Below are 17419 nucleotides of genomic sequence, written 5' to 3'. Positions count from 1 at the left end.
AAGTCAGCCATGGCATGTCCGACATGATAGTGTGAAAAAAGGTTCTCCTCCCATTCCGTGTGGAAGTGGTAAGGTTTTGGCTTCTTACGTTTAGGAGAAATAAATTCAAGGCTCGCTTGTTAACTCGCTAGCTAGCCTCAAGTCCCTGCAGCGTCAGAGTTGAGCAATGTGTTGTAAACAATGAATAATAGGAGTGTAAAAGTGACGATAGGGGGTGTTGTTTCATGTCTACAGGCCACTAATAATGTTAGAAGATGTATTTAGAAAGTCAGCTCTACGAAAATATTCCATTTCCTGAATTACAGTAACACCGGATCCTATGTACAATTTACTTATCACGGTCAGGTCTGGAACCAATTAACCGCTATAAACGAGGGACGACTGTAAATAGAAAATATGCATCGGAAAGAAAGTGTAACAAGGACAAACTGGTCCTGGTCGAAGTCGTATTCACGATTTCCTTTTCTTTGCTACTGAAATGTTGGTGTTAGTGAACAGAATGGTGGCATAGCGTAAAAAAAATGGAGTGATGAGAAATAATTGACCATTCTTCTCCATTGCAGTCATTTTACTCCATTTGAGATGCAATTAAACCCCTGTCCTCTAAAAGACTGATGCTATTCCGAGAGCTAATTTCCATGCAGGTGCTGTTTCTTTTTCTGGGCTGTCCACCAGGAAATGAATTCATATAGTACAGCTATGAAAGGTTTATGTGGTATAATCTGACCCACTAAAGCTTGCATCAGAGGTCATGTCTGTGCATGTTGGTTTGCAACTTGTCCACTCTTAATCTTTCCGCTTAATTCCTGATTCTCAAATAGTCTTCCCCCTGTGTGCCGCCTTCTCTCATAGGAGCTGCTGTTCAGCGTGTGTGCCCTTAACGTCATCTCCACCATAGTTTGTGCCCTAGCGACGGCCATGTGCTGCATGCAAATTGTCTCCACCGATGTGCTGCAGATGGTGAGTGTGGGCAATAATTTCATTGGGGGGAAAAAAGGAAAAGAGTCTGAAGATCACTATCCACCCGGAATTGAATTATACAATGCTCTTCGTATTCTCTGTCCCGAGCCTGTGAAGATATCGCTGCAGAAGTCAGTCAAGGACAGTTCAGTTGCCACAGGACTCAGTCGACTGTCGTCCCCCTCAGTAGGGGAAAAAAAAAAGCTTAAACACTCTGCGTTTGTTCCACAAAAGCGCATTATTCTCAGAATGAACCTTTCCTATCATTTTATGTGGAGCAATGAAACTATTAACTGCTTAATACCAAAAGCCAGCAGGGAAACGAACATGGCCAAGCTCCCTTTGTTTTCACATAAAAAAAAGAGCTATTTCATTCTGTGGCACACATCAAAAGCAGCATCTCTGGCCATGTATTGGAAACTACACATTTAATATTATGTGGGAATGTTGAAATGAGCCTGAATATTAGTCATTCAGCAGTGCGGTTGCAAATATCGCATCTCCTCGCCTGGATAGAAATGATTGCACAGCGTGGTATTTAAGATCAATTCTAATCTCAAAATATTACAATTTACCACAATGCTGTGTTATTTTGGTATTTAAAAAATAATTAAATGGACTGTTTTCTAAGCCGCGAGTCAGTTAAATGTCACAACGTGACTGTATTTGAGTAGGGGTGTCCAAACTTTAAAAATAATAAAAAATAAATAACAATTAAAAAAATGAAAATAATAATTAGTCATAAAAGAAAATAATAATAACAAATAACACTGAAAATCAAAGGATGCTGGGCTGGATACTTTAGTATTTTTATGTATTTTTAAAATGTGTAAAAAGGCTAAAAAAAACTTTAAATATACTTAAAAACAAAGCTTTGTTTTATTAGTTATTAGGATCAACATTTCAGCCTTTCTCTTTACATTTAGTCTTTTTCTCTATTTGTCCCATCTTTGCTGAGGTTTTTTGGTTCAACTTTATTTATATGCCATGGGCCAATAAAAAACAAGCTGCGAACCGCACACTTTGGTCAACCCTGCAGTAATCCCTCGCCAATTTTGGGGCTTCACTCGTTGGGGCTTCACTCCAAAAAGAATGCGGCAAAATCAGCACGCAATATTTTATATTAAAACTCCAGCTTGGACACATGTATTGTAAATACCTTCAAGTTTTTATTTCTTGTTTTACAAGTGCTCAATGTGGCCACCACCGGCAGCACGGACAACATCAAGCCGATATGCGGATTCTTCCCAAACGCGCGTCAGGATATCGCCGCCCGCCGTGTTGATTGCAGCTGTTATTGGATCTTTCATGTCATCGGTATTTGCTGGAAGTGGTGGAACGTAAACTTTGTCTTGAACATAACCCCCACAAGAAAAAGTCACACACAGTGTGTCACTCTCTGCGCTTGGCCTGCCAGACCCCCGGACCTCACAGTTTTCTATTCTTTTTTGTTTTTGAAATATTGCGTGCTGATTTTGGTGCATTCTTTTTGAATCACCCTGTATATTAATGAATCGTGCTGTTTCGTGGTTGAATACAATCCTTTTATTAATTAAAAATTACATATTTAAGCAAATTATACATATTTTTTGCCTAAATTAAGCATTTTCAAGCATAAAAATGGCTAAATTAAAATAAAATACAAATATAAGGCACTCAAAGGCATGTTGTGATGATATGTATTATTCTACACTGGTCACTAGGTGGTAGTAATGCACACAAGCACCAGACTTGATAGCCGGAACAACAGGCTTTTATTGCAGGTTTTAATTATCTCACAACGTCAACAGAAATCCCTAACACGGGCAACTGCTGCGGCCGTAACCCACAGCAAATTTCTGTCCGCATCATCGGAAGGCATTTACAGCAACACACATGAGTACAAGTCTTATTTATGTCTTAAATTGTTCTTATTATGTCTACTATATTGGATAATAGGAGTGTAAAGGTGACAATAGGGGTATTATTTCATGTCTACATGGCACCAATAATGTTAAAAACCATATCTAGAAGCATAGAATGGGTTTTCTATGCTTTAACTACAAAAATATTCCATTTCCTATGAAGTAGGAATCCTACTTATAATATATGTGTGTATATATATATATATATATATATATATATATATATATATATATATATATATATATATTTATATATTTATATATTTATATATATATACTTATAATAATAAAAATTCACTTAGCATGATCAGGTCTGGAACCAATTAACCATATACATTTATATACATATATGTATGTACAGTGGTGTGAAAACGTGTTTGCCCTCTTCCTGATTTCTTACTTAGTTGCATGTTTGTCACATGTTTTGTTACATGTTTCAGATCATCAAACAAATGTAAATATTAGTCATTGACAACACAACTGAACGCAAAATGCCGTTTTTAAATGAAACTTTTTATTATTAAGGGAGAAAAAAATCCAAACCTACATGGTCCTGTGTGAAAAAGTGATTGCCCCCCTAAACCTAATTACTGGTTGGGCCCCCCTTAGCAGCAACAACTGCAATCAAGCGTTTGTGATAACTTGCAATGAGTCTCTTACAGCGCCGTGGAGGAATTCTGGCCCACTCATCTTTGCAGAATTGTTGTCATTCAGCCACACTGGAGGGTTTTCCAGCATGAAGCGCTTTTTTAAGGTCATGCCACAGCATCTCAATAGGATTCAGGTCAGGACTTTGACTAGGCCACTCCAAAGTCTTCATTTTGTTTTTCTTCAGCCATTCAGAGGTGGACTTGCTGGTGTGTTTTGGATCATTGTCCTGCTGCAGAACCCAAGTTGGTTTCAGCTTGAGGTCACCAACAGATGGCTGGACATTCTCCTTCAGGATTTTTTGGTGGACAGTAGAATTTATCCCTTTTTTCCCTTAATAATAAAAAGTTTCATTGAAAAACTGCATTTTGTGTTCAGTTGTGTTGTCACTGACTAATATTTAAATTTTTTGATGATGATCTGAAACAGTTACGTGTGATAAACATGCAAAAAATTAAGAAGATTCAAGATTCAAGAGTTTTATTGTCATGTGCGTAGTAAAACAGGCAGTTATACTATGCAATGAAATTCTTGTTCTGTTCATTCTCCCTAAAAAAGAAAGAAAACACAAGAAAAAGAATAAGAACATAAGAAACATAAATACCAATAAATTAAGCAACAACAACAGAAGAGACATTAATACAAATAAATAAATAAATAAATAAATAAAGTGCTATGAGTGTGTGTGTGTGTTGCGTGCGGCGTGTGTGAGTGCTTTGTTGAGAAGCCTGATGGCCTGTGGGTAAAAGCTGTTTGCCAGCCTTGTGGTCCTGGACTTCAAACTCCTGTAGCGTCTGCCTGACGGTAGGAGTGTGAATAATGAGTGTTGTGGATGTGTGCTGTCCTTGATGAGGTTGTGTGTTCTGCGTAGGACTCTACATTTCTAAATGTCTTGCAGTGAGGGGAGGGCTGCCCCAACAATGTTCTGTGAGGTCTTGATCACCCGCTGGAGTGCCTTCCTATCACGTGTTGTACAGTTACCGTACCAAACAGTGATGGAGGCGGTAAGGACACTTTCGATGGTGCATCTGTAGAAGCAAGTAAGGATTTTGGTGGACATGCCAAATTTCCTCAGTCTTCTCAGGAAGTACAGTCTCCTTTGGGACTTCTTGATGATTTGTTGGGTGTTGTGAGTCCACAATCGCACATCCAGCTCAAGAATTGTGAGCACTGGGACCCCACAGGGGTGTGTGCTGAGTCCTTCTTGTGCTAATTCACAAGAAACCAGGAAGGGGGCAAACACTTTTTCACACCACTGTGTATGTTATAATTTATTATATATATACTGTATGTATATATATATATATATATATATATATAGTGTACCTGTCTTATTTAATGTCTCTACCTATTCTATCTTCTTTATTTATATTAATTATTACCAATTTATTGTCACTTTTCTTGCATTTTATCTTTAATTTTTTTTACATTTTTATTTCCTCCCTTTCATTAACACGGCACAAGCTATATATCGTGTCATTGTTTGAAACCTGTATCTGCTTCTCAATGTTGTTGTTTTTTTTTCACAAAACCTTCTTGTCTTCCACACAGGAAGTGAGCAAAATGTAAATGACAAACTTTAAGCTCACGAAATAGTGCAAGTGTCCATGTGTGAAAGTTACGGTGTCCCATACGATATCTTTACAAAAATGTCATGTGTTTATTTAGGTATTTAAAGTGTGTGCAGTGTTACTTGGCAGAGTGTGCGCATTGAAACATCAGAATAAAGTGTAGGAACTGAGGGAGACCCTGCAGGGACTTTATGGTTTGAAATAACAAACTGGGGATTTTTTTTGGAATGACAACGTGTCACTTTTCATGATGTCTTTCAGTTTATGCCACACCGAACGAGAGCTCTGAACGCTGACTGTATGACTCCCCACGGAACCATCCTCCACCAAACACTAGACTTTGATGAGTTTATTCCTCCCATTCCCCCACCGCCTTACTACCCCCCTGAGTACACCTGTACACCCTCAATGGATGGACTGAGGTGAGGAGCTAAATACTTCTCATCAACATCACATTCTTTTGATTGCTGCTGTTTAAGTAGCACATTGTTCCCAAAACAGTATTATTGGAGTATCTACGTTCATTTGGGGACTGTCTTAATTGTTGTAGTTGTTCCCGGGAAGCCCACAGGCACACTTCCCCAACAGGAAGTTACCCAGCATGCTTTGTGGATTATGAATTGGTATCAAATCGTATTGCTTTGGATGCATATTGGAGTGTAAGTAGGCCTGTCACGATAATCGATAAAAGGATTAGTCGAATGAAGAAAAAAACGACGCCCCGATGAATTGGCATGTGCGACATGCGCGCATGCCTGTTCCATTTCCTCATCTCGCTGTAGCACACAGGCTGGATGACAAGAGGGTTCACTCTGTTTGTGTCTGAGCGCATTGGTTGTATTGTCAAATTAAAGGAAAGAGAGAGCATCCTGTCAGGTATTCAGTGTCATTGTCGCACTACGCGGAGGTGGGGGCTAGCTATGTAGTGATTTAATACACTGAGTGCTAGCTAGCAGTTAGCGAGCAAAGGCTAATTTGAATAAAAGCACAAAAGCGATAGTTTCTAAGCCGAATGCCACAGTTCCAGTTCCCGGCGGTTGGCGCTTGCTGGAATGTTTGATTGGCGAAGTGAATGTATAGTGCCGGGCGGCGCGAGCTCGCGATACCCAGGGTATGTGAAGTGGTGACGACCTGTGATTTATGAGTGCTATAGTAGACATCTTCTGTGTCTCACACAGATACACTACACTTGAGTACCATTTAGTGGCTCAAATGTGACATGACACCGTGATCTTTGAAATCATCTAAAAAAAATGTCGAAATTATCGATTATCGTCGATAATTTATAGCACAATTATCGACCAGCAAAATTTGTTATCGTGACTGGCCTAAGTGTACGCATTTTGTTTCGATACTCACGTACTCCCTGTGGTGCAGTTACATTGGGTGTTCCACATGTGTTCCTTCTGGTTGCACCGTGAGTGAGGGAGGTGTTTGGCTTGATGGCCTCCTGTTGTTTTTTCTTACAGCAGGGATGTCCAGATATTTTCCACCAAGGGCTGCATACCAAAAAAATGAAAGGATGGGGGACCACTTTTCCATTTTTTTTAAACCAGAGACAGACCCCGAGACATTTATTATTTAGCACTATTGTTTTAATATCAGTACACTTTTTTTGCTTTTTTTTCCACAAATATTTCAACTTTCTTCTTGTGCATTCTATCTTTTAATAAAATGTCTTTATTCTCATAATATTGTGACTGTATTGTCATAATGGGAATTAAATAAAATAACATTAATTAACATTTTATAAAAGTCTAATAATTTAATTAAATATATATTTTTAATTATAAAAAACTTAATTTTAAAAGTTGTTGTTTTTTTTGTTTTCTTGTTTAATTGTATGGTATTTTGTAATGTGCTGAGGGCCAATAAAAAAAAGTCTAAGGCCGTAAACGGACCCCAGGTCGCACATTTGACACCCCTGCCTAAGGCATTTTATGGACGTCACAGTTACTGGTGTTTTTTTCACCATTCATGGGCGGTCTGAGAACACAACCCCCAAAATAACAGGGATCTAATCAAGAAAAAGTTAGATAAGACAAAGTGTATTATTAGTATCAACTTTTTATTTTAATATTACCCTTTTCTGCTCCTTTTTTTTTACAAATATTTTAACGTTCTTATTTTACATTTTATCTTATAATACTATGTCTTTATTATCATAATATCCTGACTTTGTTGTAATATTATAACTTTTAGACAATCTAATTTTCCTAAAATTGCACAGTTTTTTGTACGCTTTTGTACGCAATAGTACATAGTACAATAAGACAAAGCGTATTATTGGTATGAACTTTTTCTTTTTTACGCTTCTTTGCTCCTTTTTTTTTTTTTTACAAAGATTTCAACTTTCTTGTTGTACATTTTATCTTGTAATATTATCACTTTATTGTCATAATATTCTTATTGTCATAATTTTTATTCCACTAAACCACTTAACATTTTATTAAAATTAGTTAACTAAATATAAATAAATAATTTCAATAATAATTAATTTTGAAAAACATTTACCCAACGTAATCGTCCTAAAATTGCACCTTATTTTTTTGTTTGTCTGCTTCTCATAGTATGACTTAAAAAAAAAAAAAAAAGATTCATTGTTATTTTCATACAAATGACAGCTTTTTTTTCTATTTTTAATGGGTTTTTTTCCTTTTTTTTGTTTAATTGTACAGTATTTAAGAATGTTAAGGGCTGATATAAAAAAAAAACTGTCGCAAGCCATAAATGGCAATTTCCTAAAACTGATCTTGTTTTTGTTTTGTCTGTTTCTCATAATATTATGACTCTTAAAAAAAAATAATAATAATAGTATAGTCTGTAAAACTTCAACTTCATGGTATTTTTGCTTAATATTATAACTTTATTTTCATAATAGCTCATCTTTATTTTTGTAAAAAATTACTGATCTTTTTTTCCATTTTGCTGTTTTTTTTTTTATCATCGTACAGTATTTTCCAATGTGCTGATATCCCTGTCGTACACATTTTATGGGCGTCTCAGTTACTCGCGTTTTTTTCATCATTCACAGGTGGTCTGAGAATGCAACATTAATTAAAAAATTAATCAAAAACACATTCACCAATTTAATTTTCCTCAAATGTCACCTTTTTTGTCTGTTTAGTCTTTTAAAATGACAACTTCATGGTATTTTTTCTTAATATTATAACTTTATTCTCATAATATCTCGTCTTTATTTTTGTAAAAAAAAAATTCCATTTTGCTGCTCTTTTTTTTTTATAATTGTACAGTATTTTAGAATGTGCTGAGGGCCAATAAAAAAAAACCAGTTGCTCGCCCTATATGGCCCCTGGGCTGCACTTTAGACATCTCGGGTTGAGAAAGGACCCCATGACTAGCACATGACTATTATTGAATGTATATGTTTGTATTAAGTGAAGCCGGTCATTTTATTTTCAAGTATGGCGAACCAAACCACGAGTGTTGCTGATATCCATTCCAAGAAGTCACATCTGTCAGCCAATTACGCCGTGAATATAAACGAGCGGGGGTGGCATTTATTGGGCTGCACCATGACATCATCATGCCATGATTGATTAGTGGAAAGTATTTCATGCTGTGCCATTTTAGAAGGGAATGACTTTGAAATTGAGAAGATAGGCTGATGTGCCTGCATGGAATATCCTCATACGTGTTGTTTTGAGATTAAATTTAGCCTGACTGTTAATTAGTGACACAGGAATATGGATATGATGTCCTTTACAGAGGCCTACACCTGGACTTCCCTCACTCTCCCTTCAGTGCTATTTATGGTGTGCCCATCAACAGCCCTGGGACGCTCTACCCGACTGACCTGCCCCCTCCGTATGAGTCTGTGGTAGGGCAGACCCCTGCGAGCCAGGTGAGGACAGATTTTTAAAGGTAGGGTGCATTTTTAGATGCCACCTTAACCTTTATGTTTGTGTTCTGCTGAAAATGTAGGCTCTTGGACTGCAATGCATTAACGGCGCTCTCGCATTGATGTGATCTGGTCTTACAGTGCCCCCTATTGACCATCGGTGGCACTGTTGATTTAAAACCAAGCATAAAAAAACTCTTATGAAATCCATTTTATTTTTCTTTCCAAATTCCGTTTAATTTTTTTCCAATTTCCATTTTTTTCTGTTTTCATTTTTCAATGTATTTATACACTTATTTTATCAGCACAGACTGTGTACTTTTCTAACAGTACATAAAATGTCTGGCAATTAAATGCCGAAATCCTTACATGTATTGATGCAATACGTCAGGGGTGGGCAAACTTTGTGACTCGCGGGCCACATTGAGTGGAAAAAATTGCCGTCTATATATAAGTGGTCATCGAACAGGACAACATACAGTACAGTACATACTGACGGTGCAATGAAACAAAAAGGCAACACATCCACAGCAAGTTAACGCATCACATAAATCAACGACTACTACTACGTCGGTGATAAACAACAACAAAGCGCTAAACGTAACACGTAACTTAAGAGGTTCTTGTACAAGTGCCCGCAGGGCATGCTGGGTAGCCCAGCAGCAACAACAATATGAACTATGAAGGATAAAACATTGGCTATGAAGAGTATGTTAACGTCCCTCCTTGTTTGCTTCCCTGACGAGCTCCTCAACACATTTTGCAATCAAGCAAAAGTGCGACAAACACAGCAAAATGTCGAGGGAGAGAGTACCGCAAGCTACCCAGCAAGCCTTGCGGCGGGAATGTATGGGTGTAGTTTTGCAATGGGTGTTGTGTGTAGACGTTTGTTTGTATGCCCACATAGTGTAGTAGGTAGGTTACGTTGTGGGTCCCGTGTGTGTGTTTTTTCTTTGTGCAAGCTACAGATAGCATCTGACGATTTCCTGTGTGACTCAAGCATGTGTGACTCAACCGCACTGCAAGTCATGTTGCCAGCGACAGCTTAGATGTTAAAAGGTTTCAAAAAAAAAAAAAAGGACGCTTGGTGGGCCTGATGTGACCCCAGGTTTACTAACAAGTTTCTCCCAACAGGTCACCACCAGCATGGAGCAACAGGGCACCGAATCCAGTCTATGTGACAGAAACACAACGGCAGGGCTGAGTACTCAGGGTACCGCTTTTATTTGCACCCGGTGATTGTTGCTTTTTTTAAATTTACAGACTACTGATGTCTTTGACGATTTTACATTCGCAGCCTCAGTGGACAGTGCATCCCTGATGGTGTCAGAAGTTGCCGATCAGGACCACACCTGCTCCTCGGAGGACTTGTGTTCCCTGGAGGTCCAAGGCTCGGACTCCTCTCCCTACAGCACACCTCACACCGCACTGACGGATGGAAGCTGCACCAGCCTGGAGCTTTGCACACGCGCACGATGCCACCACGGCCTGTCTAACACGGCTGCTCGCCCCAGTGACACGGGCTTCAGTGAGTCCTCGCACACCCAGGAGTCTCTTGAACGCTCTCCAGACTGGTCCTCGGAAAACTACAGTAATCTGGACCAGGAGGATTCTGCAGATCACCCACGTGCATGTGAGGAACTCAGGCCTTCCATGCACCTTTGTGATGAGCTCGCATCCGCCAAGCATTTGCCAGAGGAGCCGCCGAAAGCGTCACCGCATTCGCTCATTAAAGCGCGGATGATGACCCGGAAGCTCCCGCTTGCCGTGGCTCTCCCGCCGCCTCCTCAGCCTTGCTCCCCCACCTCAGTGGCCTCCTCTGGTGGAACCTCAGCCATCAGTCCCCTAGCTCCCTCTCCTTCCCCATCCCCTCCTAGCAGGCTACGAGGCCCCCGTCTGTGCTTCAGTGTTTGGTCACCCTCCTCCGCTCCACAGCCACCTTCTACCTCATCTCAAAGTGGATGTTCACCCTCAGAGAGACCGAGGGTGCTCCGTGCAGCCAGGAAGTACCGCAAGCTGGCACGCATTGTCCGCTCCACCAGTGACCCTATCTCCTGCTCCTCTAACACTGGAAGTATGTGAGAATGTTTCCAACAACCACCTTTCACCATAAGCATGCCGATGATCATGGACCAATCAACCAATTAGAGTGGATTTATTTGAAGCTACTATTTGTCTTCTCCTACAGGGGAACATTGTGTCTCCAGCTCTTCAATTAATCCGTCAGTTGAAGGTTCAGCTCATACGTCACCAGAGCAAGGTACGGTTATATGCATATACAGTAACTCCAAGGTCCCGTTTATGTCGACAGTGTGTCTGCATCACCCAACCCATCGAGTCGCAGTCCACCGTGTTCTTCTTCTTATTAAACAGTGCTCGCTGAAAGGATGCCTGGCATGACTCATCAACTTTGCTTCGATATGTTATATATTGTTTGGAATTATTGTTCAATTTTTTACATTTGCAAAAATGACATTTATAGTTCATGGCGCCACCCACAACAAGCTAGCTCTCGCTGTTCACCCTCATTTCCGGAAGTGACGCGATCGGAGTTCTGTCACCCGGCTGAACAAACATGGCGGTGTACGAGACAGAGGATGTTTACGGTGATTATAGCGAAGATGCGACCGACGTGTCAATAGTGTTTGAGGGCAAAAGAAGGGAGAAACATTTGGAGATGAAATAGAGAACCTGCAAAACATGGACTTAATCCTTAAGACATGGAGATGAAGATCGGTCGCCTTCAAAAACACTGAATGGTAAGTGTAAATTACTCTGGAGTTGCTTATCCTTCAATTATTGTTTTAAACCGGCTTATTAGTAAGTAAAGTGGTCTTTTTGCCTGATTTATTTCATATTCCGTCGCAGCCGCCGCCCCCGCCCCCACAGTCAACATATTGCTGTGGCAAGATGTTTACATCACACGTATCGATCATCTATCATGGAATAGTGTTTAGAAGGTGTTATGTAAGACATGACTTACTCTGTTCTGTGGCAACGTTGACGTTGTTCTTCTGTTTTTCCTGTGCACCCTTTTTCAAAATGCGTTTATGCCATACTTTCAAGCCAATCAATAATAACTTTAACTAATAATAATTGTTCAGAAATTCCAACTTTATTTTGTTTTGTTTGATGCTCGTAATATTACAACAATATCCTTTAATATTTCGACTTTGTGCTCCTAAAATGACTTTATTTTTAATTATTTTAGTCTTGTAAAATTACCGCAGATGTTTCCATTTTTTGCTGTTGTTTTTTTTTTTTTTACTTGTTTTGTTATATTATGTTTTTAGAATGCGCCGCAGGCCTCACTTTGGACGCCCCTGTAGTGCGCTATTAGACGTACAATGACGTGTACATCATCTTTTAAATCAGAGCACACTCACATCGAGCCCAGCAAACACGAATGGGTTTTTTTTTATTGCTCATGCATGTTATAAGGTGCTGCCTGAAATGAAACACCCGTATGTCAATAACTTCACTTTCTGTTGTTAAATAAAGTTGAAAAAAAATAAGATAGTGTTGCACATTTGTCATGACACAAACCAAAAGGTGTTTTTACAAGTCTACACGCAACCACTTTTTCAAAATGCCCGTTTTTAAGGACACAAACCAGAGGCTAAAATGCATAGAAAAATGCCTTTTTAAAAATATCCGGCCTCTGAGAATTCATGTGACATCCGTCACGCTTTCAAAAATGAAGTGGTGGCTCAAGAAAAGTAGCTTTTCACATGTTGACAATTTCTCCTTTGTTTTATCGCCAGAGCAATCAGGCATTTCAACAGATGGAGCCAAACCCGGTTGTGCCAAGAAGCAGCAAAAAGAGGGCAAAAAAGCAGACCTCCACCTTAAAAGCAGAGCCCAGCAAGTGCGGCCCCCCCACCGTGAGCAACCGCAATCACTGGCCGACCTTAAAATGTTTAAAGACACTAAAATATTAGTGGCCAAATTCCTGGAGCATTCAAGCTGCAATTTACCGCCTGAGGTCCAGCAAGTTGTCAACAATATCAAGTGCGTCATCAAGTCCGACGAGAAACACATGGAGGAGGCCATATTTAGTGCCAACGTCATAGATCAGGTAACTGTATCTTCTGGTATCATTTGGCTGATGTCACACTGTTGCTGATCACTGTAGCTAATGCTAACGTCATTACGTCTCTGCTGGGGCTGCACCGTTTTGGCAAAAAATGTGAATCACCATTTTCTTGCTTAGAATTGCGATTGCGATTGTCTAGGACAGGGATGTCCAAACTAGACCACATCGTGAAAAATGAAAAGATGCAACTTTGATTCAATATTTCAAGAAAAAAAGTGCATCTCAGCTTTGTCATATAGGTGACAACGCCTAATATTACTATCAACTTCACTCTTTTTTTCTTTTTTTTCCCCATTTTTGCTGTTTTTTTTTTAATTTTCTAAATATTTCAACTTTCTTCTTAACTAATCTTTGCATTGTTTTTTTTGTTGTTAATGAGAAGCAATCAAATCAAAATAAAGTTGGAATTTTTGGAAAATTAGGTTGGGGTAAAAGTTATAATATTATGGGTGAAAATATTATGGGAATAAAGTCACAATTATGAGAAGAACATTTACAAGAAGAAAGTTCAAATAGTTGGGGAAAAAAACACAATAGCAGAAATGGGAAAAAAACGCTGCAATTTTACAAGAATAAAGTGAAAATATTAAGAGAAGAAGTCTTATTCTAACAGGGAAAAAAGGCACCATTTTACGAGAGTAAACTCGTAATATGAGGAAAAATAATGTCAATTTAGTAGCATAGAGTTGAAATATTGAAATGTTTTTTAAATGTTTTCATGAGAAACAAAACAAAATGAAGTTGTAACTTTTGGAAAATTAGGCTGGGGGAAAAGCCATAATATTATGGGAACAAGGTCAAAATATTATGACAATTAAGTCATAATTACAAGAAGAAAATTGACATGAACAAATTTGAAATAGTTGGAAAATTTAAGAGCAACAACAGCAGAAATGGAAAAAACAGCTGTAATTTTACAAAAACCCACAAATTTTCGAGAATAAAGGGGTAATATTATGAGTTATGATATGTTATTTTTAAAAGTCTGAAAATTATGAGAAACAAAACAAAATAAATTGTCATTTTTGGAAAATTAGGTTGGGGAACAATTTATAATATTATGGGAATAAAGTCATAATATTACGAGAAGAAAAATTACAAATCTTATTAGAAAGTTGAAATAGTTGGATAATTTAAAAAAAAAACAGCAGAAATTGACGAAACAGCTGCAATTTTGTGAGCAAGAAGTCAAAATATTAAGAGAAAAAAGTCTTATTATAACAAGAAAAAAAGTCAATTTTTGGGGGGAAAATAAAGGCGTAATATTATAATGTCATTTTAGTAGCACAAAGTTGAAATATTGAAAGAAATATATGCTATTTTTAAAAAGTCAGAATATGAGTAACAAAACAAAATGAAGTTATATTTTTTGGAAAATTGGGTTGGGGAAAAAGTTACAATATTATGGGAAGAAAATTGACAAAGCTTATTTGAGAAGAAAGTTTAAATAGTTGGAAAATTAAAAAACAACACAACAGCAGAAATGGAAAAAATTACACAAGCAGAAAGTCAGAATTTTAAGAGAAAAAAGTTAATTTTTTGAGACGGAAAAATATTCCTAATCAGTCATTTTACTAGCATAGGGTTGAAATATTGAAGAAAAAAATGTGCATTTTTTTCAAAGCTGTAAAATTATGACAAAGAAAACACAACAAGTTGTAATTTTTGGAAAATTATTTTGGGGGGAAAAGTTCTAATATTATGAGAATAAAGTCAAAATATTATGGGAATAAAATCATAATATTATGGAAAGAAAATTTACAAGAGAAACTATAAAAATGGGGAAAAATAGCTAAAACCAAAGTTGATACTAATAAAATGTTTTCACCTCTATCACAAAGCTGAGATGCAGTTTTTTCTTGAAATATTGTATATGTATAACTTCTTAGAAAAAAAATGTTGATACTTGATTGGCCTGTTGAAATTGCGTATGTCTGAAAACTCAATAAACAAATGTTTAAAAAAAAATAACTTCTTATCATATCTACATGGGTTGCTTTACTAAATATCAAAGTGGCAAAGTTGCATCCTTTCACTTTTCACTATGTGGCCCTCTCTGGGAAAGGTTTGGACATCCATGTGACCTCGTAAATATGGCTAAAAATTGTATTTATGTTGTCTTCAAGCCTCTCAAGCCCAGGGTTAAATCCAATTATTATCAAAGCAGCCTTGCAATTTAATGACCGCAACACAGTCCAGGCCGACATGAAGATTGTGAGAGGAAAACACATGATGTCAAAGCCAGTGTTGCCAACGTACTGTATATTCAGCGAGTATTCGACTCTTCATCATAAAAACAGCAACTCAGCAACTTGACAAATCTAGCGACATTTTCTTGCGTCACTGGAGACTTTCGGTGATCCTGACGTGAAAACACGTAAGCCTGGATCGTGCGTCTGCGCCGTCTTGATCCTTTGATAGCTCTTCACTGGGACTGAATGCGTGGCGGCGCTGAGAAACCTCAACTCTCGTTGACGTATTAGCTTGTTAGCTTCCTTATTGCAAAATCGGAGGAGAAAGCATTAGCGACAGGTGAGCCATGCACTTTCTGGACGAGTCGTATGCACACAGGAAATGAACAATTCCTCATTTAGGACAGCCAATAGCTACTTTCCTTACTGAAAAAGACACATTTCCTGGTGTATTGATCAGTGAGAACACCAAGTAATCCATATTTTGGTGCACAGGTGATGACTCAGCGCATCAACGGCAGTCCCAGGAAACGTGGGCAAGAGGATCTTCACCTTCAAAGCTGCGGTGCTTTGAGTTCATCCCCGTCCCCTTCCATGCGCCGTCCCAAACACCTCCCACAAACCAGCAGCACCTCTCCCGACGCCCTGGACTCCCCTTCCTTTGAACAAAGCCTCGAGTGCAGGGAAACTATTCTCTGACCACGATCTTCACAAGGACCTTGGTCAAAGCTGTGAGGGCATTCCGAAGTGCTCGTGCTGCAGCCACGCTTTGCTGTGCACTAACGCATAAGCGGCCAGGCATCGCGACGTCACTGCAAAGGGAAATGATCTCCAGCTACATCCCCCGTGGGCAGTCATCAGCAGAAACGGTAGCAAACTCAGACTGAGCCTGCCTGGCTGTAGTGGCTTTGTTGTCATCAGAAAATAGAATAGAATGTTTCTCCCTCAGGAGATTTTTTTTTATACTGACTTTCATGGAAATGAAACACACAGAGTGTAAGCTGGGATCTGTCAATCACAGACAAAGGATATTGTGATACTGGTAATCTTCTTGTCCTGGAGTGAAGCGGGAATAAAAATATATTTCTATTCAACTGTGAATTGAAGGCAATGGGTTTTACGCGCCATTGAATTTGTGGTTACTGATGAGGTCGTGAATATTTTGTGGTGCCACCGGTTGGAGAACCTTACGGACGTTTTAACTTACCTCATTGTGTTACGTTTCTTATCAGTGTTCAATAAAACATGAGTTTGTATCTTTTTTGGTGTTGTTATTCCAGCTGGAGTTCTTGACCAGATATCCCGTATAAATCCACATCTGAGGAACTACGGGCGCGTCAAACATCCAATCTCAATGAGACGAAGCCTAGAAAAATTCTCATTCATCTTTCATTGTATTCTATAACTGGACTGTTCAGGGGTTGTCTTAGAAGCCTCTCAGACTTCATCAGTTCACCGAGCTGTCCTATCTAGTATTTGAGCATGAACAAGTAAAGCTGGCTCATATCAGTGCACCTGCGATCGATCCAATGCCCTTATGACACTTCTAGTCTCGCTAGCTCTTCAGACTAAAGCTGTCCTATCTAGTCTTTGAGCATGAGCTAATGACGCTTGCTCGGATGGGAGGCAGAACGTCTTTTAAGACAACCTGATCAATCCAGTTGTGATGCAGTCAGTGTCCTGAGAATACAATGACCAAAGATTAGAGAGGACAGCTCTAGGTTGACAAGCTGGAGAGAAGACTAGAGCTGTCCTATCTAGTCATTGAGTATGAACTGATGATTACATTTTCCAGTGTTGTTAAAAATGTTATGTCGCAGTGCACTCACACTGAGCATGCTTCAGTCTGTTTACTTATCCTACGACTTTCCTGACGTTGTGGATTATTTCCAGTCTTATTTGGAGTTGTTTTGATCATGTCGATACACAAAGAAATGATTTATATTATTATTAGTGTTATTAGTATTAACATTTCAACTTTGTCTCACTACAGTATTCCTCTGTGCTGTTGTTTAATTGAATTTTTACTATGTGCCACGGGCCAAAAAAAAAAAGTTGCAGGCCGTATAATGGCACTCAGGCCGCACTTTTCGCCTCTAAACACAATTTTCTTATGACATAAATCAATCATCCTTGGGGGATGTGCTTTACAGTTGCAGGTTCTTTGCGTATTCAATCACATGAGA

The 17419-nt window shown here is 38.7% G+C and overlaps 1 protein-coding gene across 3 annotated transcripts in view; it reads left to right on the top strand.

The window, feature by feature from the left end:
• Positions 1-17087, top strand: part of fam189a1 (family with sequence similarity 189 member A1) — a 130631-nt gene extending 113544 nt beyond the window's left edge. For all 3 annotated transcript variants that reach the window (XM_054769727.1, XM_054769726.1, XM_054769729.1), the window contains 8 exons: positions 853-960; positions 5345-5505; positions 8813-8948; positions 10080-10158; positions 10243-11019; positions 11134-11205; positions 12710-13023; positions 15729-17087. In XM_054769727.1, the coding sequence (XP_054625702.1) occupies positions 853-960; positions 5345-5505; positions 8813-8948; positions 10080-10158; positions 10243-11019; positions 11134-11205; positions 12710-13023; positions 15729-15932 (1851 nt within the window). In that variant the 3' untranslated portion in view covers positions 15933-17087. The remainder of the gene's footprint in view (positions 1-852; positions 961-5344; positions 5506-8812; positions 8949-10079; positions 10159-10242; positions 11020-11133; positions 11206-12709; positions 13024-15728) is intronic.
• The last annotated feature ends 332 nt before the right edge of the window (positions 17088-17419 follow it).

This window comes from Dunckerocampus dactyliophorus, chromosome 3, assembly GCF_027744805.1.
Source record: "Dunckerocampus dactyliophorus isolate RoL2022-P2 chromosome 3, RoL_Ddac_1.1, whole genome shotgun sequence".
NCBI classification, from domain to species: domain Eukaryota; kingdom Metazoa; phylum Chordata; class Actinopteri; order Syngnathiformes; family Syngnathidae; genus Dunckerocampus; species Dunckerocampus dactyliophorus.
The sequence above is the reverse complement of the archived record's forward strand: the minus strand, read 5'-3'. Positions and strand labels throughout refer to the sequence as shown.